Raw genomic sequence first — 23,814 nt, 5'->3', positions numbered from 1 at the left:
GAAAAACTTATAGCCCAAACGTATGATGTTGCAGTGGTCATGAGTGGCAGTGTAGGCGACGTGCAATCACTAATGAAGGAAAGCTACCCAAACGCAATATTCGTGCATTGCTACGCTCACCAGTTAGACATAACTCTCCAGCAAGTATGTGCATCCAGAATCAGTGAGCTGAGAGTGTTCTTTGCTGATCTGGCTGGTTTTGCCACCTTCTTCTCCGCATCACCGAATATTAAATGCAGGACCGTGAATGTGCTATGGGAAACTCGGGAAGAGATACTGGAGTCTCTGGATAATATTCGCACTCAACCAGGGTGGGACAGGGTTTCCGTCAGCGAGGCATACGGCCTCTCCATGCACCTGCGGGACCGCACGTTTCTCCAACTGCTGGAGTTCTTTTCCAAAGTTATGCCAGAAGTGGATGATTTGTACAGCATATTACAGAAAAGAGAGATCGACGCATCTGGGGTGAAACATGCAGTGGAGAATTTCAAAGTGAACGTGAAGGAAATCCGAGCGAGAGCAGATGAGATTGGTTTCCAAGTTAAGGAGGAACCGGGCACAGAAAAGCGCAGGAAAACTGATATGCCTGCCGTGATGAAGGAGGCCTGTGATACAATGATTGCGCAAGTGGAGGACCGCTTCTCCAAGAGTGACCATCTTATTGCCGCACAGCTGGTGGACTGCTCACTGTTCCCAAAGTTTGTAAGGTCATTCCCGGAGGCCCAACTCACATGTGCAATCAAGCTCTGGCCCACAGCTCTTAACAACAAGGGGAAGCTGCAAACTGAGCTGTCTCTTCTATACGGACACACTGAGCTGCACACAGGGAAATCAGCACTGTCGCTCTTCCAGGCCATTCACGAAAACAACCTGCAAGAGGCCTTGTCTGAAACCTGCACTCTGCTCAGCATCATCATCACAACCCCCATGACGTCTGCGGAGTCTGACAGGAACTGTTCAACGTTGAAAAGGATTCAGACATTCACAAGAAACACGACCGGACAGCAGCGACTGAACTCCCTCACCATGCTTTCCGTTGAAAACTCGTTCATTCATGGACTGGCAGATTTTAACAGCAAAGTCATCGAGAGGTTTGCCGCAAATAACCACCGCGCTAACTTCCTATTCAGGTGATCTGCATTGGTGAGTCAAACCTTTTTTTTAAGCTGAAGTTTGCTTCGACATTTACAGTACGCCGTTCACTGTCAACTTTTGAACTGATGTGATGCTTTGGACATGTTTTGGCTAGTACGCCGTTTACTGTATCCTATGTATATAAGCTGAATTGGTTGAGCTTTATTTTTTCTTTGTTTTTAAGCTGATGGATGTGTGACATTGCAAGAGACTTTTATGGGCCAACTATAACGAACTAGCCCCCATGTTTCAAGAGACTTTTATGGGCCATCTATAATGAACTAGCCCCCATGTTTCAAGTTGCAGCCTGAAATCATTTCTGTATATAAGCCAACATTTTATGTAAAAATGAAATCTGCTGACATCGAAGTTTTGTTCATTTAGCAGCATGACTCTATTCTGTTATTGGTTTCAGTTTGCCTTTCTCTTCATGTTGTATGCGTGTGACACAAGCTTGATAAAGCATGCAGGTTATTTCAGCTATGTGTCTGTCTAATCTTTTTTCTTTATTGCTGTATTATAGGCAACATCTAATGAACCTGATGAAAGCATTCAAAGACTACAGGCAGAATGGAACAGCCAGGATGGAACAGAACTGAATCAGGATTGAACATAACTGTATCAGAATGAACTATATAAGATAGTCTATGCACCACTGATGTGAAAAAATGCACAGCACACCAACACATTCATGTGCATCTAACTATTTGGACATGTCGTAAGACCACTGAATTTCGTGCGGTTGTGTGGATATAAAGTGTGTGATGTTACTGACGGTCACCTTTGCATATTCATACAATAAGTTTGCCAACTAATCTCAGGTGTATTAATTAGGCCACACGAAAGTATGTAAGTACCAGAAACTTTCTCCATTTCAAAAGTTTAAGAAGGACTCCAATCCTTGCTACAGCTCCAATCCAGCTATCCGCATGTATCTAGCACACCTTCTGAATGACTAATGTTTATAAAAGGTTTACGATGGCGTGCTTGGGTTAAGATATCCAAACATAAAGCATGCATGAATACACTTATACTTGGGCAATTATTTATTCAAAGGTGGTGGATCAGATCCTTCCTGGTAACGTTAATCCGTGGTCTTTGGCAGCGCTAGTGGCAACATTCTCTCTATCAAACCCCAGTCTTTTAGTCAACCTGACCAAAACTGACTTCCTGGCTGGTGTTCTGTTCCAGCATGCAACAGTTTATATGAGCACATGGTGTGCAGCACCTTAACTCTACCTGCCAGTTAATTTTCTGGCTGCCTGGATGAAGGCGATGCGTTCATTAATGAGTAGTTCACGACAAGAAGTCGGCTGCCGTCGGACAGGCTGTCCTACGATCCTTCCTTAACTTTTCCTTGACAATGTCATGAGGTCAAGGAAAGATATTTAGTATAAGTCATAAGGACTTCAGGTTATCAGACAACAAATGCATGTGTGTGGTTGGGTTATTCCACGTTACCTTTTAAGAACCATGTTCATATGATGCACTTTAACTAAAGTGAGTATTCCGAATAGCCAAATGCAAACTATCTTTACTGATGTAACCTAACACATTCCTCTTTGAAATGGTCAGTAATGTTGTGGTATTGTAGGCTAAGTATCCCAAAACCGAATACCACACTTGTCTCATAATACAGGTTGATCAAACGAATACCACACTTGTCTCATGATACAGGTTGATAAAAGCAGATATATAGTGCCCCACAGGAACATGACATTACTCAGTTCAAGTAAGTCATCGTAATATCTCAGGAGTAGGCTATTGGAAAACAATGACCCTTTACCATCTGTCGATTCAACTGAGCTAGTAGAACCCATTGTAGACTATTAATCATTGCTGCTTTTGGATACAAATTTGTGTTCTGAACTGAGAATTAAACAAAGTTTTCTTTAAGATATTTTCACATCATTGGTTTAGCTTTACATGAGCATTTCATTATACTGCAAGTCAACTCGTGTGATCTTGAGTCAGGGGTATTGAAAGAAGTGAAAAACTCTTGGTCAGCTTAAAACATTTCCACTATCCTACATCAATCCCTCAATTGAAAACAGTTTACTAATCTGTACTCCTTGCAATTACAACCTCCAACAATATGATTGGACAGACATAGGTGATTATATATGCACCACTATATATGCCTAGGCTCTTGAGTAGAACTGCAAAAAGTAAATAGCACAGCAGTTCAACCACAGAGAAGCCGTTACTCTATTTAAAATGGCGACGTCTTGACTTCTCTCAATGCAAGTGCGCCTTCCGGTGGCCGCTTCAGTCCTGTGTGTGAGTTTCAAAAAAGAAGTTCTTGAGATATTAAATGTGTCAGTGGTAGTGACCCTTGTGGATGCAATTTCATAAAATATGCTGTAGTGTGATTGACTGTGTTGAGTTTCATTGAATTTGAACTTGTACATCACAAGATATGGCGACAGTGGCTAAGCCTTTAAGATTCAATGTTTCTTGTCATATTGACATGTGTCAGTTGTATTGCCCCTTCAAAGCATTATTTGCCCATTGAATTCATGGATAAATAATGATAGCTCAGCTGTGGTTAATCGGTTACAGTCATCACGTTGGGCACTCTTTAAGAGCCCTACAAATAGGTGGTTTTGCCCAACTTAATGACGGCAGCAACTAAACAAACATTTAACCATGGCTATCTAATCATCATTATTTATCCTTTAATTCAATGAGAATGTCCTTTATGTGTATAAAGAAAGCAGTTGTATGTTGTTCCATTTGCAGCATGTTTATAATATATGTGTTTTTCTTGTGTAGTTCTTTGAAGAGTGGGCTGTAGATTGTGTATAGGTTCAGTAGATTTCATTGATGTGGGTGTTGGTGTGGAAATCCAGTGTACTTCCAGAGGAGAGAATGGTGGAAAGACTGCAGAACCAAGAACAGGTGATGATTGACAGACGTCAGACACCACCAGTGGGCATTGGCCTTTAGAGGACTGTGAGGAGCAATTAGCCAAATTTGATCCAAAGTGTACTGGATTATAATTGCATTGGATTGGGTTTCAGAAACATACAACTCTCCTTGATTTGGTGGTGAAAAGAAAATCCTATACATATAATAGTTCCATTTTATGACACATTTTTATGCATTTCCAACACATAATTACATAAGCAAAAATAATGATAACAAACCACTTAACAAGCAGGGTGGTGAATTGCACAGAGTCTTTACTTCAGAGAAAGTACACATAATAACAGGTTTGGAATGCTGCTGAGAAGAGGAACTGAATTAAAAATCAAATCAAAAGAACTATTAATTAAGTGTAGAGGATTTGCCAGCAGGCATCATACCTAAGATCATACCAAACTTGCTGTTACAAATGATTGAACTATAAAATATTGAAAAGACTGTGGCTGTGGATGTGTATCATAAACCACTCACAGAGCCTGCCTAGACAGTCTCTAAGCTAAACGTTCAGAGGGAGAAATGCATATAAAAAGGAATATTTCAGTGAAAAAAGTTGCTGTTTCTTAGCACTGTCTTCATAGAGAAGGATGATTAAACTTTTGACTTCATGTGGAGTGTGTTGGGAGATGTAGGCACATGTAGGGCCCTGTGAGAAGGTGTGTGTTGACCTGAAGGGCAGGGGATTGGACCTAAGGCACATAGAGAGAGAGAGAGAATGGGATAGCAAGAGAGAGACAGAGAGGGATAGAGAGAGGGGGATTGGACCTAATGCCATGAGGGAACTGAGGGGCTAAGCCAGTGCAGTCTTGAGGTCTCTCAGCAGCATGGAGCCGATCACGGCCTTTTCTGTGCTGACCCTCAGCTGTGCACTGGCGTCTTGCAGCTCCACGCTGGCCAGCACCAGAACACCACTACTGGCCAACTTGGCTGCAAACCTGGGAATCAACACACAAAGTGCAAGGTTAACTGCAGTCAAAGACTCTCAAATTATTTCAGTGTCCCTTCTTTCTGTGGCTAAACCAGCTAAACCTTTATTTCTTTACATTACAATTGTAACAATTGCTAATCAAGCCAGATTAACAGTTTTGATTGCAAGAAATGATATGCCAATAATTTAGTTTTAAAGGGTGATCCTGTTGTGAAGTAGAAATTATCTATCATTGTCCGATAGTAATGTCCACTGAATTGGATAAATTATGCATATTCAAATTCAAATGAAAAGTTAATTTCATCAAGTGTGATAGCCTGCACCTCAAATGCCCATTTCTTTTAACGTCTCATCGCTGCTTGCAGCTTTATTAATTATATTAATTTGTGGCTTTAGTTAAGCGGTGCTGCCCCCTGGTGTAGGTGCAAGAAACAAGCTTGATCAAATAACTATCCGGCAGAAAAAGATAGGTCCAAGTCAAAATGTTTTGCAGTTAAATGACAAAACTGAAATACTTTGGTCCTAAAGATTCAGCCAAACTTGTTGGTCCTCAGTTAAGGCCCTTAAATTCATATTGTAAATCCTAATCTAAGAACTTAGGAGTCCTTCTTGAGTACTCCTTAGGTGTCTTCTCAAAGATCACTTCAAAGAATTGCCTCCTGATGTCTGATGGTATTTTATTGGTCAGCTGGAATTGGTTCAATAATTATGATTTATATAAACGTTGGTGCTTGTGTACATTCCATTTGGAAATACATGCTCTTATACATAAACCTGTTTTACTGCCAGCTTTCTCAGGTTTTTAATATGAATTAATTGCATTCTTTTAAAATGTATCTATTGTACTTCCTCTGTAAAGCACATTGGTAAAAGTGCTATACGAATAACATTACTATTATTGTCATTATCTGATGGGCTGCTGATCACAAATATCAACAATCTTTCATCAGAATCACAGATTTTGTTATTTTCATTGCAGATTATAGAAAGTTAGAGAACTAACAAAAGAAAAGAAAAGAAAAATCTAGGAAGTGAGATAAAGATAACACAGAGAAGTGAAGTCAAGAGAGAGGAAGTCGAGGGGAAGTGATGTCAAGACATATGTGCTTGGAAAGAGTGACATTTGTATAAATGGCATGTATTTCTGTTTATGTGGTTTTTAAGAGCTCATACTGACCTGACAATACCCTCTTGACTAGATGGAACCACGGCCATGTTGGCTACGGTCACCACCTTGCTGCTGATTGGCTGACTTGATGCGTTCTCTGGCGTCATGGGGACTGTTGCAGAGGTTTCATTCATACCAAGCAAGTTTCCTGTGGTAGAGAAGAAAGTGTTTCAACAAAATGTTTCCATTTGTTACAAACTTCTACTGACAAACAAGGACAAAACATAAAACCATGTTATACAGTAGAGAGAATGGAGACCCAGACACGTTCATGGTCTGGGAATACGTATCTGAGAGCCATAGGCAGGCAGAACCAGGCAAGTGGACAGTGGCATTCTTAAACCAGATTGGTTGCTAGGATGTTGCTAGGATGTTGCTAAGGTATTTGAAGTGGTTGCTAGGGTGTTGCTAGTGTAGTCAAAGTCGCTTCTATGGTAATTGGCACGCTTGCTATGTTGGTTGCAAGGCCGTTGCTAGGTAGTCAAGGAGATACAATATAGTGATACACAGAGATGTGGAGAGAGTAAGAGAAAAAGAGGGATGAAAAGAGAGAGAGGCAGCGAAGGCTTCATTTATTTGAGTTATAAAAAAGGATAGATGATACAGCATAGAGGAATGGAGGGATAAAGGAGTGAAGAGAGTGAATTTGGCCAGACGGAGAGAAAATGCAGTGATACAAAGATATGGACAGAGTGTTAACAGAAGTTTAAAATGGAGAGCTAGTTAGATAGATAGATAGATAGAAAAAATGAGTGGATGGAAGTTCTACAGAGAAAAAAATGAATGAAAGTAGGAAAGAGAGAGCACGGGTGAATATGAATATTGAGCCAGGCTCTTTTGTGTGGCAGTCAGAGCACATGTTTAGCACCCTGTAGACCCGGGTTCGAGTCCGGGTTGGGTGACCACGCTCTCCCTTCCCTACAAATGGTGTCAGAAGTGGGATGCCCTGCTGTGAGGTCATCGGAGGCGCACCCATGAACATTGTGTGAGGAACCCACAGGAATGTGACTCCGTGCGAAGGACCCCATGGTTGGGTGAAGCACTTGTGTGTGGGGTGCTCTGGATGGGAGAAGCATGCTTGGTGAATGCGTGAGGGATGTCTGTGTACGTGAAGTGCATGGGTGCGCTTCCCGAAGGTGAGGGCAGTGTGACGATGTGATCGTCCCTACAGGTGAATATGCTCTCTGGCTGAGTAATGAGGAGTAGAATTATTGATGGATAGAGTGGAAAACAGACATGACATGGAAGAAAGAAGGAAAAAAAGATGTAAGGGAGGCAGTCAGAGAAAGGGGACATAAAAAAGGTGATAAAAATAGTGGGAATTGGTGGACAGAGTAATCGAAAGAAGAAAGGAAAGAAGAGAAAATTCTTCACTACTTTTAAAGATCTGATTGTTTTCAAGGGGATGAATGTTTGGTGGGGCACTGCCTCACGTGTCCATATGGAGGAGCCATGGCTGAGTACAAGTGAGAACAGGCCTATTGTGTGCAGACTCAACCTTAGACAGCAGACATTTGCATCAGGACAATATTGAAGCATATCCCTGCTTGCAGTGTGATGTATTAGGGTTTAGTGTGTATGAATGACAGTGATCTCACCCTGTTCTTTGTGGAAGTCCTGCTCTGTCATAGTTACAGGCAGTAACAGCTCTCCCACCGACGGCTGAAGAGACACTCTGAACTGGTCATCGTTTGTGCTACAAAAGATCATTTGAGCACAATTTCAGTTGTAAATCGTATCACACAGGTTTTCTTTCAATGTATGTCCTTAGTAGTATTCTGTCCATCTAGGGTAACGTATTCATTAACCTCACCAAAATCTACATTGAGAATAAATTATCTCTAAATGCAGAGAATCTATCTAGCTATGCTTAATGGGTACATATAGTACCCTTTAAGAACACCCGTTCCAAATAAGCTTACAACAAAGTTTTTTCATTTAACAGAAAAAAAAAAATCATTTTTTTTATCTTGTCTTGAAGAGATTCATTCACATTAAAAAGTCTTGTAACGGTTTACACACAAATTCGCTCTCCTAATATTTCGTACATGGAACCCTATATTTATACATTAAAGTTACCAACATATTTGGAGGAGGAGGTGAACAAGCAAGGAGGCCAGGATTCAAAGAACCACGAGACACGAGATACTCTGAGGCAAGATGCTCACCAAGTTTATGTTTAAGATATTTTACATTTCATCACGTTTTAAACCAGCAAGTAAACCATTCCAGGTATGACGATGTTTTTCTTCTTCACTATGCCATGACGGAGATATAATTCATCTTCAATCAAATATATTCAAGGAAACGTGTCTGTTATGTCCTATGACATGATGATGATGATGATTTGGGAATGCAGTGAAAATGTCCCCAGCACAGATGAACTCTTACCAGAGCTGAAAGTTGGCTGCCTGTGTGGAGTCCTTGAAGTCGATGGCAATGGACACTAGGGCTGAAGCGTCTGGCTCCAGACATTCTGAGGGTGGGGAGAAGACAGGAGAGAGAAAAATACATCCTTACAAGTCGTAGGCATCATTCCAATGAGAAATCTCACAATTCCAGCCCATTTTAACAGTGGAATAATAGTGTTCATATCTACATTGACAATGGCGTTGTGACCATGTCATGTTTTCAAAGTTGCAATCAGACTGTGTGCAGTGAGGGCTATTTGGCCAGGGAATGCAAAACGCTAGGTTACGTATGTAACCATGGTTCTATTTCATTTCTCCTGACCGCCAGAGGCGGTGCTTTCAGCACTGGATGTCTATCGCGTATACGTGTAGTTCGAGTGTTTGTATCAACAAAAGTCACCTATGACCTGGGTGACGTATGCCCTTTGTCACGGTACTAAAGGCACGCCCACCCAGGAATCGATCCTTGACAATCTTCTCGCGAATATTCCGAGTGACTGCCAAGCTCTGGCGGTCATCCGAAATTCATAGAACCATGGTTACATACGTAACGTAGCGTTCTATTTCATTTCTCCTGACCACCAGAGGCGGTGCTTTCAGCACTGGATGACTAATACCCACAAAGTCACGAGGAAATCCTACCTTATTCCTGCTGTAAGGGCGTAGGAAGAACAGCTGCCGCCACTGGGTTGTGAGGGACCACATTAACCCTATAAAACCTTGCAAATGTGCAGGTTGAGGCCCATGATGCAGCTGTACAGATATCTGAAAGGGGGACACCTCTTAGGGCTGCCCACGATGTACATACACTCCTGGTTGAGTGACCTCGGACCTGAGGGACCGGGAGGCTACTGCTCCTATAGGCACAAGTAATAGCGTCCACAATCCAGTGGGATAGCCGCTGCTTTGATAAGCTGTGCCCTCTCCTTTGTCCTGTATGACAGAGAAACAGTGAATCCGACTGGCGGAATTCCACAGTCCTATTAATATACGTCCTTAGTGCTCTCACTGGGCACAAAAGGTAGATGCTCTGCTCCTGCTCATCCTCCTCAGTTGGGAGTTCCAATGCTGCCAGGCTGAGGGGCTGGTTTGTGTAGGATGATGAGAAATTTTTGGGGAGAAAGGCCGGATTCGGCCACAACGTCACCCCTGTGCCTCCAGGGTTCCAATGGAGGCATTCTTGGCTTACAGATAATGCGTGTAGCTCCCCTACTCGCTTAGCCGATGCCATGGCCAAGAGAAAGGCGGTCTTCACAGACAGCCATTTTAATTCCACCCTGTCTCAAGGGCTCAAATGGGGACTGACAGAGTGCCTTTAGCACTATAGGCAAGTCCCAAGAGGGCACTGGGCTTCTCTGAGGAGGCCTTAGTCGTAGAGCCCCTTTAAGGAAGCGGGTTACTAGTGTATGGGACCCAACTGTCACACCATCTACCCTGTTGTGCCCGGCTGAGATGGCGGCCACATAAACCTTGATGGTGGAGGCTGCAAGGCCTCCATCAAAACGGGACTGGAGAAAGAGGAGAATCACCGGTACAGGACACCGTGTAGGGTCCTGCTTCTGTGATTGGCACCACTCGCAAAACATTTTCCACCTATTTGCGTACAATGCATTGGTGGAGGGTGCCCGGGAGCTAAGGATGGTCCTTATCACTGCTGGGTCACATGACCCTAGCAACGGCTCTGGCCCTTCAGAGGCCAGACCCAAAGCTGCAGCCGTGCTGGGTTCGGGTGCCAGATTTGACCCTCCAGCTGTGAGAGGAGGTCCAGCCTCACAGGGAGGCACCATGGTTCCCCCTCCAGTAGTCTGTGCAAGATTGGGAACCACACTCGTCCTGGCCATCTGGGAGCTACCAGTAACACCTTGTGGTTCCCTCTGAGGATCCTGTCCAGAGTGGGCAGGATCAGTGGCAGTGGGGGGAAGGCGTATAGCAGCTGATTCGGCCACGGATGGGCCAGTGCATCCTGGCCCAAGGGGCTTGTAGATTCCCCCAGGGAAAACCAAAGGGGACAGTGAGTAGTTGACTGGGAGGCAAAAAGATCCACCCCTGCCCTGCCATATCTCCGCCAGGTCGCTTCCACACTTGTGGGTGCAGCCTCCATTCCCCAGGAGGTGGGTGCTGCCGGGATAGCAAATCCGCGGCCGTGTTCTGAACGCCTGGCAGATGCATTGCCTTCAGGCTCAGAAAGTGTGGATAGGCCCACAGCCACAGCTGTTGGGCCAGCCCCAAGGCTTGTCTGGCCCTTGTGCTCCCCTGGTGGTTTACCTGGTAGACCACTGACATATTGTCTGTTCTCACCAGGACATGCTTTCCTACCAGTACTGGCTGAAAATGTCTGAGCGCCAGCAGAACAGCCTGCAGCTCCAGTACATATATGTGCTGTTCCTGTTGTTGAGGACTCCAGAGACCTCTGACTGTCCTGCATCGCCATACAGCTCCCCACCCTGCCATGGAAGCATCGGTGGCCACCATTTCCCTGCGGGAAGGTATGGACCCCAATGGAACACCCTGGGTGAGATATGCCTCTCGCCTCCACGGGCGTAGCTTTGCAAGGCAACTGGACGTGACTCTTACCGCCTTGTGCCTGTGGTAAGTGGGGTGCAAGCCGAGGTCGTTTAGCCAAATTTGTAGAGGCCGTAATGACAGCAGGCCCAAAGGGACCACTGACGAGGCCGCTGTGAGCGTGCCCAGCAGTCTCAAAAATGATATGAGGGCCAGAGCCCTGCCCCTCCTGAAACGACTGATAAGTCTGAGGATGTTGCTGACCCGTTGTTGAGAGGGGGAAGCAACCATCAGCCGTGAGTCCAGCTGGATGCCAATAAACACGGTCTGCTGACTGGGCACCAGGGAGCTCTTTTCCTGGTTTATTCTTAGCCCTAGCCTGGTAACATGCGAGATTAGCAATTTTGACTCTCTGAGAGCCTCTGCCTTTGACTGGGAACAGACCAGCCAGTCGTCCAGATAGGGAAAAATCTGCATCCCCCTGGCTTGCGGTGGGGACAGTGCCGCTGCCACACATCTGGTGAAGACCCTGGGTGCCAGCGGGATCCCGAAGGGTAGCACGCAGAACTGGTAAGCCCTGCCCTCGAATGCAAACCGCAGAAACTGCCTGTGTCGAGGTGTGATGGGGATGTGGAAGTATGCATCCCTTAGGTCGATGGTTGTAAACCAGTCTCCCTGCTTGATGCCCTGCAGCACATCTGCTGTACGTAGCATGTGAAATCTTAAAACCCTGAGATGCGTGTTTAATCGCCTCAGGTCTAATATAGGCCGGAGGCCCCCCCCCTTTTTTGGAATAATAAAATAAGTGGAGTAGAATCCACTGTCTTGTGTATGCCTGTCTAATGGCTCGATGGCACCTTTCTCCAAGAGAGCCCAGATCTCCTGACGTAGGCCCAGAGCCTTGTTTGGGTCTTTTACGATGGTCATCTTGACCCCGTGAAACCTCGGTGGTCGGCGACGGAACTGGATGCTGTACCCTTGTGACAGGGTTGAAACAACCCAGGGGTCTGACGTCCGCGCTTCCCAGCACCTGAGCTGCTGGTCTGTGAAGCGCCCGACCATGGGAGTGGAGCAGTCATTGTCTGCCCCCTCGCCCCCTCTGATATTTAGAGGGACGACGGCCAGAGAACTGGCCTCGCTGTGGCAAGCGAGGGGGCTGGCTGGGGGCTGGCTGGCGAAACCTCTCTGACTGCTGTGCTCTTGGCTGAGTAACTTGCCGAGTCATAACTGCTCCCATAGGGGGCCTCTGTCTGCCGGGAGCCTGACGGCTCAGACTGGCAAACTGTGTTCTGGCCTGTGTAACCTGTAGGCTACGCTCGAGAGTTTGCTGTGCGGCCAGGCCAAAAATCTGCCCTGGTATGACAGGCAGTGTCAAAAGGGCTTTTCTGCAGGGTTCCAAAAGTGGAGACTGGGCCAACCATATCTGGCGTCGGGCCTGGGTTAATGAGGACATTAGCCTCCCCAACTACCGGGTCATGTATGCAAATGTCTGCAGGGAGGTGTCGCTCAGACTTTGTGCCGAGGTTTGCAGTGTCTCGGACAGAGCTAGTACCAGGTGCGACATTGTATTCCCCAGACGTGCGATACGCGCTGCTGCATCGTAGCTCCTGGCAATGTAGTCGTCTGTCTGACGGCACTGTGGCCGGGGACAGCGAGCATCAGGCCGGAGTGCTTCCCCAGGCATCAGCACCAGAGCAGCCACAGCTGGCTCTACATTGGGCATGCGATCCAGGCCATGGGCCGATGCATCCTGCATACTTGCTAGTGCCCTACACTCCCCTGGGAGATGCAAGAACCGTCTGGGATCTGCCCAGCATCTCTGCAGCTCAATATATGGGGCTGAGGGCGGAATATTAAAATCCATAGACGGAGCTGCCTTCTTGAAAAAGGAGCTGTAAGAAGAGGTCTGCAAAGGTGGTGTATCCAACCCCAGACGTGCCAGTGCCATCTTTACTGTGGGTCTAACTGACTCTTGGCTTCTTACGGAGCCTTTCAGTGTAGTGTGGCTCGTTCCCAGGAGGCTGGGAGGAGCGTCACAGGGGCTTCTCTCTGTCCCCTCCGCACCATATTCTCCAACCAGGCCTAGGCTCTCTGAAGCCATGGTGGAGAGTACATCCTCCTCGAGGATCTCATAGGCTGGTGACAATACTGGAGGGAGCATCTCTGAAGAAGACTGTGGTGCAGCTGTAGCGGAAACACTAGCAGGCTGTGCAGCAGGTTGTTGTAGATTTAAAAGTAAGGTCTTTATTTCTGCAAACTCTGAGGTCAAGGTGTCCACCTTCTCGGCCAGCTGATCAATCCTCCTGCATTTTCCCCTACAAGATGCTTCCCGGGAATCAGGCCTCCGGCGTTTGCTTGGTTTAGGAGAGATGGCTCTGCTTCTCTGTGTCGGGGGCGGCTCTAACTGGGCCAGTCTCCCCAAACGCACAGATACGCTCATGCAGTTGCAGTTCATGCATGCTAGCTCCGTGAGTCCCTGCCCTGCATGAGGGACACTTATCATGGCCGTCCTCTGGTTCAAGAGGGGCCCGGCAATCAGTGCATGTCATGTACATTGCAATATGTATCTATCTCTCTCTCTCTCTATATACAGCCGCGGAAAAAATTAAGAGACCACTTCAAAATTATCAGTTTCTCTGGTTTTACTATTTATTGGTATGTGTTAAAGTAAAATGTACATTTTAGTTTTATTCTATAACCTACTGGCAACATTCCTACCAAATTTCAAATAAAAATATTGTCATTTAGATCATTTATTTGCAGAAAAATGACAATTGGTCAAAATAGCAAAATTGATGCAGTGTCTTCAGATCTCGAATAATGCAAAGAAAACAAGCTCATATTCATTTTTAAACTACACAATACTAATGCTTACACTTAGGAAGAGTTCAGAAATCAATATTTGGTGGAATAACCTTGATTTAAAATCACAACTTTCATGTGTCTTGGCATGCTCTCCACCAGTCTTTCACATTGCCGTTGGGTGACTTTATGCTACTCCTGGCGCAAGAATTCAAGCAGCTCGGCTTCTTTTCATGGCTTGTGACCATCCATCTTCCTCTTGATCACATTTCAGAGGTTTTTGATGGGATTCAGGTCTCGAAATTGGGCTGGCCATGACAGGGTCCTGATCTGGTGGTACTCCATCCACACCTTTACTGGCCTGGCTGTGTGGCATGGAGCATTGCCCTGCTGGAAAAAACACTTCTCAGAGTTGGGGAACATTGTCAGAGCAAAAGGAAGCAAGTTTTCCTTCCGGGACAACGTTGTACTTTGCCTGGCTGAGGTTTGTAAAAGACCATAAGGATTGAAAAAGCGGACTGGAGGTTCTTCTAAATTCGTCTTCTCTGATGAGTCCGATTTCACAGTAGGTGCAAGACTCTCTGGCTTGTAGGCCTCTCCAGGTCTCCGTCTAACCATCAGACGACCATGTGTTGGGCAAAGCTGAAAATTGGACTCATCAGAGAAGACGAACTAGAAGACCCTCCAGTCCGCTTTTTTCAATCCTTATGGTCTTTTACAAACCTCAGCCAGGCAAAGTACAACGTTGTCCCGGAAGAAAAACTTGCTTCATTTAGCTCTGACAATGTTCCCCAACTCTGAGAAATGTTTTTTCCAGCAGGGCAATGCTCCATGCCACACAGCCAGGCCAGTAAAGGTGTGGATGGAGTACCACCAGATCAGGACCCTGTCATGGCCAGCCCAATTTCGAGACCTGAATCCCATCAAAAACCTCTGAAATGTGATCAAGAGGAAGATGGATGGTCACAAGCCATGAAAAGAAGCCGAGCTGCTTGAATTCTTGCGCCAGGAGTAGCATAAAGTCACCCAACGGCAATGTGAAAGACTGGTGGAGAGCATGCCAAGACACATGAAAGTTGTGATTTTAAATCAAGGTTTTTCCACCAAATATTGATTTCTGAACTCTTCCTAAGTGTAAGCATTAGTATTGTGTAGTTTAAAAATGAATATGAGCTTGTTTTCTTTGCATTATTCGAGATCTGAAGACACTGCATCTTTTTTGCTATTTTGACCAATTGTCATTTTTCTGCAAATAAATGATCTAAATGACAATATTTTTATTTGAAATTTGGTAGGAATGTTGCCAGTAGGTTATAGAATAAAACAAAAAAGTACATTTTACTTTAACACATACCAATAAATAGTAAAACCAGAGAAACTGATAATTTTGAAGTGGTCTCTTAATTTTTTCCGCGGCTGTATATGAGTGATACTTCACCCGCAGCCTCAGCGAAATAGCACTAGGCCCTGTTATACCAGATACTGTTATTATTTTAAGAGCTACACAGTAGTCTTAAACAAATGATAAATGCTGACCAACTGAAAATTTGCGGGGTGAAAAACCCTGCTCAGCTAGTGGTTTATTATGGCTCGGCCTCAATAATAATCAAGCATCACTTTAGCCAATCAAGGCAGTGATAACGCTTACGTTTAGGCAATGTAGGCTTCCGTTTAAGAGCTAACAAATACCAACCCGTGTAAACGTAGCCCGTTTACAGCACAAAAAATTGACAGGGCTAAAAACCTGCCCTGTTCTAGACTGGACGCCCTCGTTAATAGGTCATCAACAATGTCACACCAACTGAATTTTTGCTGGGTGAAAACCCGCTCACTATGCGGTTTATTATGACCAAGCCTCAATAATAAGCAAGCCTCACTTTAGTCATTTACGGCAGTGATAACGCTTGTTAGGTAATGTAAGCCTTCGTTTAGGAGTTACCAATTACCAACCCGTGTAAACGTAGTCCGTTTATTGCATTTAACAAAAAATTGACAGGGCTAAAAAGAGAGACACACTCCTTAACAGCTCTCAATAATGGCACACCAACTGAATTTGCGGGGTGAAAACAAAACCCGCTCAACTATGCGGTTTATTATGGCCAAGCCTCAATAACAATCAAGCATCACTTTAGTCCCTCAAGGCAGTGATTACGCTTGTAAATGTTTGCTCGTTTACAGCATCAACAAAAAAATCGACAGGGCTAAAAACCTGTCCTGTTCTAGAGCGAACACACTCGTTAACAGCAATCAAACAATGTCACAGACATAGCGTGTTTTCCGTATTAACAAAAAAAAAAGTCGACAGGGCTATCAACCACCTGTCCTGTTTCAGAGCAGACACACTCGTAAACAGCTCACAACGGTACCAAACAAAAAATGTGCGAGGAACTTCCAACTCGCTCAAGTGGGTTTAAACTATCAGTCTTTAAAGGCGAGAAACACCTGTTCTGATTAGCCCCCCTGCCTCAAACCATTAACCGAGCGTGATTATCTTCACACGGTACAACAATAGAAGAGGCAAAAAACTCACCGTTTTTTTTTCGGATTATCCGACACTCACCTGTAAAGGAACTATTTACCTTCCGCGAGAAGAATAAAGGATCGATTCCTGGGTGGGCGTGCCTTTAGTACCGGGACAAAGGGCATACGTCACCCAGGTCATAGGTGACTTTTGTTGATACAAACACTCGAACTACACGTATACGCGATAGACATCCAGTGCTGAAAGCACCGCCTCTGGCGCTCAGGAGAAATGAAATAGAACCAAGGTTATCCGAATAAAACAAACAACACAAAAATATGTTCAGAATTAATGCAGTGACATGATATCCAAATATATTCATACCATAATCGACTAAACTAATCATTTCAAAGAGTAGCTTTGTTTGTCAGCTGTATCAGGACGTTTTCAGAAACTGCAAAAAAACATGATGTTTGCATAAAAGAGACGATTTAACATCACTATATAATAACACTATTAGGATTAGCGTGCCTGAGATTAATGCCTGACATTGTCGAATCAAGGATTAAAGTCGTTCAGATGACCATGACCATTAATTAAAAAAAAAATAGTTTTTTATTAATTAATGTTTATATAATGTATTTGATGTTACAAAAACAAGTTACCTACTTAACTACCTGCCTTAAATCAATAGCAGGATAAATGCTTGCAGGATTACATTTTCTTTTAAAGCATACACATCATTAAACTCACTAAAGCCATTGAACCAGTGGGTGGTTTTATTGCTATAGTACTCCATACTGTTGGTATGAGGAGTGTTGTGACGATGTGATCGTCCCTACAGGTGAATATGCTCTCTGGTTGCCATGCCATTGAGCCAGGCTCTTTGGTGTGGCAGTCAGAGCACATGTTTAGCACCCTGTAGACCCGGGTTCGAGTCCGGGTTGGGTGACCACGCTCTCCCTTCCCTACAAATGGTGTCAGAAGTGGGATGCCCTGCTGTGAGGTCATCGGAGGCGCACCCATGAACATTGTGTGAGGAACCCACAGGAATGTGACTCCGTGCGAAGGACCCCATGGTTGGGTGAAGCACTTGTGTGTGGGGTGCTCTGGATGGTAGAAGCATGCTTGGTGAATGCGTGAGGGATGTCTGTGTACGTGAAGTGCATGGGTGCGCTTCCCGAAGGTGAGGGCAGTGTGACGATGTGATCGTCCCTACAGGTGAATATGCTCTCTGGCTGCCATGCCATTGAGCCGGGCTCTTTGGTGTGGCGGTCAGTGAGCATATTTGGCACCCTGTAGACCCGGGTTGGAGTCCGGGTGGGGTGACCACGCTCTCCCTTCGCTACAAGTGTCAATTATCAATTCAAGGAAGGTGGTTAATGTTAGGCACATCATTCCACATGAAACTCACCAATGCTGCTGAAGCCATGAATATTCAGTCCACTTTTCTCTCCCATGTGAAGGTTCTCCAGTTTTCTGTCGCTAGTGTTGGTGAGATTAATCTGGATTGCCACCATGCCGTTTCCATAGATACACGGTTGCCGGGGAAAATGATACTGGGCAGCCAAACCCTTCCCAGTCATCCGATGGAGGAGTTCATGGGACTTCATAGGGAAGGCTAGAGAGCCCACCTGAAGAGACAGACGGAGGTGCTACAGACTTAACCCTCCAGACCGGACAGTTGATACAATGAACTGGGTGAATCTCACAACAGGAAATAAATGCAACACTTTTTTTTTTAAAGACGGCAAGAAAAGGAGACGTGTAAACCCCACTCCCTAACACCTTAAGACATGTGTAAACCTCACTCCCCAATTACCTACTAACTTACTATCTAAGGATGAACTGTATGAGTACGTTTAAATATTTCTAACACTAGGAGATTTGCTTGTTGCAGCTGACGTTTTTAGCTTGGAGTGCTGTTACCAACACCTTCAGAGATGTGTAAAGACATGTCGCCAGCTAGTTGTGCACTGTTGTGTATTTTGCTGTCCTTGCATATCTAAAACTTTGCATGAATCATGACAGCCAACCATAACTGAACATAACTCATCAAAACTGAACATAAACTAAATTCCACACACCTGGCTGGGCAGCCTCTCCCTCTTCCTCTCTTTCTATATCATATTATGCTAATACTGATAAAGTGGCCATATTACCTAATGTTAATTATTTACCTACATTTATCCGTTTATCAAATTGATGCTTACTAATCAAATTGTCTCACTCTTATTAATGGTGTCATCTCTCTTTGGGTCATCAGCCCAGAGCCTCCTTTGTGGTGAGTATCCAAAATCAGAATAACCCACTGCATGTCAGGGCATAGAACTGAACATATTGCTTGAGAAACTACTGGATTTGGAGGCTGGATGGTCACATGACAATGCCAGAGAAGGTTGAACAGGCGGACAGAGGGACACAAAAGGTGGTCTGGCTCAAACAGAAAAAGGGACAGACACATCAGCCAAATCATCAAAAACATTCTGACCTGTATGTCAGAAGGAGTGCTGGACAGGGAGAGCCCATCCAGATCGGACAGCAGGCTGGGAGAGAGCATAGAGGACTTTGTGGATATCTGTGGATCAGGGGCGACTGTAAAGGAATCATAGCATTGTATGTCAATGTGTTCATTGATCAGAGTACTAGTGTGCAGACACCATAAATAACTAAACATAAACAAAAGAGTCATCACGTGCAGACACAATCATCTAAACTGGAGGTGACAGCTTCATAAACATCAGAAATGACATTTCATATCAAGCCCAATTTCAGATGAGTAGGTTAACCACTGGTTCAACTTACAGTCATCCAGATCCAACAGGGTGATCTCTTTTTCTGTGTTTTGCACCACCTAAAGGCCAAAGGGCACATAGAGAAGGAAATTAATAATGAAGGACAATGGGCCTCATTCTCGATCTTTTTCTGTAATTCTTCGGAAATGTTTCTTACACGACTTCGCAAAAACAACGTAAGAGAAACGCTTCTGCTGCATTCCCACACGCTTGAAAATGTGTTCATAAGCAGCCGAAGTCTTCTCAGCTGTGTTCCTTCCGATTAGTTTCTTAGATTGATGCGCGTTCTCGTGAAAGTGGATTTGCATACATACACGCCCCGCCAGGTCCTTATAAGGGCACGCAACAGCAGTGACGTTTGCAGTCATTATCGACACAAGCAAAGAAAAAACCAGACAAAGACAAAACCAGACAAAATCATATCTAAGCGCAAAGCAACAGGGGCAGAGACTTCCAGGAGAAGACCTAACTTCACGGGTGCAGAGGTGGAGGTTATGTTGCAGGGAGTAGAGGAAAACAAAATAATACTGTTTAGTAGTGTTAACGAGGGGTACAAGCCCTCAGAAAAGAGCCGGGCATGGGATGTGATTACGACCATGGTAAACGTAGTGTCCGGGCATAATCGGACGTCGGCAGAGGTGAAAAAATGGGCCGATGTTAAATCGGAGGCCAAGAAAAGGATAGCAAGGGTGAATAGGGAAACCATGGCAACTGGAGGAGGAACAGCGGGTTTAAGGCTCGGTGAGATGGACCTGCGGGTCAAGGCCATCTTAGGCACCACCGCAGTCTCCGGGGTGCCTGGTGCTGAACATTTAGATACAGCCGGTAAGTAGGTCTCCCATAATGGATATCCAATCGTAACATGTGCGATTGCATTGTATGAGCCAAACCCCAATAAATGATTCACCCACTCACTTATTCACATCTGAAAATGATTTTGAAGCCCAGCTGTCCAGCAGCTCTGCCCAACCATCCCAGCTGTCCAGCAGCTCTGCCCAACCATCCCAGCCGTCCACCAGCTCTGCCCAAACATCCCAGCTGTCCAGCAGCTCTGCCCAACTATCCCAGCTTTCCAGCAGCTCGGCCCAACCATCCCAGCCTTCCACCAGCTCTGCTCCGCGACCCCAGCCGTCCACCAGCTCTGCTTCGCGACCCCAGTCGTCCACCTATGCTGCCACGCGTCCACCCAGGACTCGTGGCCATGCCATTACCGTAGAGATTCTCGACAGCCAGGAAAGAATGGCCAACAGCCAGGCGAGATTGGCCGACAGCCTCGAGAGGTTGGCAAACAGCCAAGAGCGAATTGCAGGGGCACTGGAAACCCTTGTTGTTCACTTAATAAACAAACAGCCCTGATACCCTTGTTTGAGTATTGCTGAAGTGTGTTTAGTTCTTGAGATAAATTGTAAACTGTATGAAAGAAAAGTGACAAGCAAATTAATGTTGAAAGGCTTTATTTGCCCTACATTCGCAAAACTAATTCATGGCGGACTTGGACCGTGTGCCCGTTTTCCGGGCCCTGCAATGGTTCCGGAGGATCCACATCCTGGTAAGGCTGTGGCTCCAAGGCCAGTGGAACACCGTTTTTTAGAGCGATGTTGTGAAGGACGCAGCAGGCCATGATCATGCTACACACCTGAAACGATGAAAAAATTGCCACAATTAACAACCAACAAATGATTGTATTAGGGTGAGGTGGACGCTATAATATTTATGCACGAATGAAACACCATTTCTAAGCTGTTGCCTTCATACACACCTTCTCAGGTTTGTACAAAAGCTTGCCACCTGCTGCGTCCAAACACATCCACCGCCCTTTCAGCAGCCCGATGCTGCGCTCTACAGTGGACCGAGTCCTTGTGTGCCTCTCGTTGTAGGCCACCTCCTGCTCCGTCTGAGGGTTGGTGATTGGGGTCATCAACCAAGGGGCCAGCGCATATCCGCGATCTCCTAATAACACAAGTAATTAGAAGAATAGAGGACCACTGTTGCTGGAACAATCAATTACGCACAAATACTTACCAATTAGCCACGAGTCTCCAGCATCTCCTTGCTCGAGGCACACACCCAAAGCACTGTTTGTTAGAATGTATGAGTCATGTGCACCTCCTGGGAAGCGGGAGACCACGTTCAACAGGTGGTACTGGGCATCGCAAATGATCTGGACGTTGATGGAATGATGCCGCTTCCTATTAAGGTAGGGGTACGGATCTGGGGAGGGTGCCTTAATGTGCACATGCGTGCAATCTATGGCACCAAGGATGTTCGGCAGACCCGCAATGGCTTAAAATGCCCTCTTCACAGGGATCTGGTCCAGCTCATTGAACGGGAACCTGATGTATTCAGGGACCAGTTCAACGATCCCGTTTACCACTCGATGAAGGCAGCGGCTCATCGAAGGCTGGGAAATCCCCACCCTGTCTCCCAGCTCCCTCTGAAATGTGCCCGTGGCTAAAAAGCCCAAGGCGGACAGCACCTGGATGTGTGGTGGCACTGGGTTCTCAATGCTGGCTCCAGCGTGGCGCAAAGGTCCAAGAGGGCCGGTCTTGGGAGCCGAAAGCGACCAATGTGGAATTCATCGATCTCGGTGAACAGGTCCAGGTGGTTGCGGTAAACGCGCTCCCTCCTCAGCGCACGATTTGCAATAATGTCGAACAGCAGTAGATGTGCCATATTTTGTGTGTGTGTCTAGGGTGCACACTCGTTCCTTTAAATAGCTCCATTGATCAGTGATAATTGGATGGCCTGGTTGAATGTATATGATGTTCAATTCCAAGTGCAAGTTAAAGTTGTATTTGTCACATACAACATCATACCAGTAAGATGAGCAGTGAATTGTTCTCCACTGGCTCTAACAGTGTGCACACTAAGCAAGGTAAACAAAAGAAAACAATAATAAAAAAAAAATAACAACAGAGAAAAAGACAGTATGTGGTCTATTAATACAAAATTCCATTCAATACATGAGGAGGCTACTTGGCTGCTTTCACAAGTTTATTTACACAATGTAGATGTGTGGCAATATTAACGCAATTGAGTTTAGCTAGTGCTTATTTATTTATTCACTCACTTAGATTGGCAGTTTTTGTGTAGACTATACATGTGAAACAGAATTGTTAATGATACAAATATTGACATATTTATTATTATTATTAGGATTATTATGTATTATTATTTTAATCCGAGGTTGTCTATAGAGTTGATGTGAACGAAATCACCAACGATTTCTCACAAATTCAGCCGTTAAGCCTTTTAACACGGACAGATTTTTTAAATGTGATTCCTCAAATAACCACAAGATGGCCTGTGGAATCGCATTTGTGAAGATTCCGGCAGAGTTACGACTGCTATTTCGCGTTATGAAAGTCTTCTGAAGTTCAGAAGAAAACACAGAAGAAAAAACTATGGAGAATGGCAAATGTTTTCCTAAATCCTGCGAAGTGGAGTTCCTTCTGAAATCCTTCTGAAAGTCTTCCCAACTGCTGTCGAGAATGAGGCCCAATGAATTTATATAAAAGGCTAAAGATATACAGTACTGTGCAAAAGTTTTAGGCAGGTGTGAAAAAATGCTATGAACTAAGAATGCTTTGAAAAATGTAAACAATAAATGTTTATTTTTTATCCATTTACATGGTAAGACTGAGCACAGCAACAAGACACAACGTAGTTATACTGCATCAGCAGGGTCTCTCCCAGACAAAGATTTCAAAGCAGACAGGGGTTTCAAAATGTGCAGTTCCAGCTCTTTTGAAGAAGACGTTGAGGATCGTAGACGCAGTGTTCAGCCAAGGAAACTTAATGCAGCTGATGAAAAACACATCAAGCTTATTTACCTTCGAAATCGGAAGATTTCAAGCAGTGGCATCAGCTCAGAACTGGCAGAAACCAGTGGTACCCAGGTACAGACATTTACTGTCCGGGGAAGTCTGGCCAGAAGTGGTCTTCATGGAAGAGTTGCAGCCAAAAAGCTCTACCCCGACAAGGAAACAAGGCCAAGTGACTGAACTAAGCACGTAAACATAGAAACTAGGGTGCAGAAACATGGCAGAAGGTGCTCTGGACTGATGAGTCAAAATTAGAAATATTTGGCTGTAGAAGAAGGCAGTTTGTTCGCTGGAGGCTGGAGAGAGGTACAATAATGAGAGTCTGCAGGCAACAGTGAAGCATGGTAGAGGTTCCTTTCCAGTTTGGGGCTGCATTTCTGCAAGTGGAGTTGGAGATTTGGTCAGGATGAATGGTGTCCTCAATGCTGAGAAATACAGGCAGATACTAATCCATCATGCAATACCATCAGGGAGGCGTATGATTGGCACCAAATGTATTCTGCAGCAGGAACATAACCCCAAACATACAGCCAATGTCATTAACAACTATCTTCAGCTTAAAGAAGAACAGAAAGTCCTGCAAGTGATGGTATGACCCCCACAGAGCCCTAATCTCTACATCATCGAGTCTGTCTGGGTTTACATGAAGAGACAGAAGAATTTTAGGAAGCCTACATCCACAGAAGATCTGTGGTTAGTTCTCTAAGATGTTTGGAACAATTTACCAGCCGTGTTCCTTCAAAAACTGCGCAAGTGTATCTGGAAGAATTGATGCTTTTTTGAAGGCAAAGGGTGGTCACACCAAATATTGATTTAATTTAGAATTTTCTTCTGTTCCTTCACTGCATTTTGTTAATTTATGAA

The 23,814-nt window shown here is 44.9% G+C and overlaps 1 protein-coding gene across 1 annotated transcript in view; it reads right to left on the bottom strand.

Annotated features, from left to right (window-relative positions):
- Positions 1 to 4,344: 4,344 nt before the first annotated feature.
- ap3b1a (adaptor related protein complex 3 subunit beta 1a) overlaps positions 4,345 to 23,814 on the bottom strand; it is an 81,203-nt gene continuing 61,733 nt past the window's right edge. Inside the window, exons 21-27 of the mRNA XM_080847927.1 lie at positions 19,137 to 19,185; positions 18,823 to 18,926; positions 17,746 to 17,965; positions 8,547 to 8,631; positions 7,754 to 7,851; positions 6,165 to 6,303; positions 4,345 to 4,994 (exon numbers count right to left, since the gene is read on the bottom strand). Of these exons, the coding sequence (XP_080704053.1) occupies positions 4,850 to 4,994; positions 6,165 to 6,303; positions 7,754 to 7,851; positions 8,547 to 8,631; positions 17,746 to 17,965; positions 18,823 to 18,926; positions 19,137 to 19,185 (840 nt within the window). The 3' untranslated portion in view covers positions 4,345 to 4,849. The remainder of the gene's footprint in view (positions 4,995 to 6,164; positions 6,304 to 7,753; positions 7,852 to 8,546; positions 8,632 to 17,745; positions 17,966 to 18,822; positions 18,927 to 19,136; positions 19,186 to 23,814) is intronic.

Source organism: Sprattus sprattus, assembly GCF_963457725.1.
Source record: "Sprattus sprattus genome assembly, chromosome: 11".
Lineage (NCBI taxonomy): Eukaryota > Metazoa > Chordata > Actinopteri > Clupeiformes > Clupeidae > Sprattus > Sprattus sprattus.
This window is presented reverse-complemented; position numbering and strand designations above follow the sequence as displayed.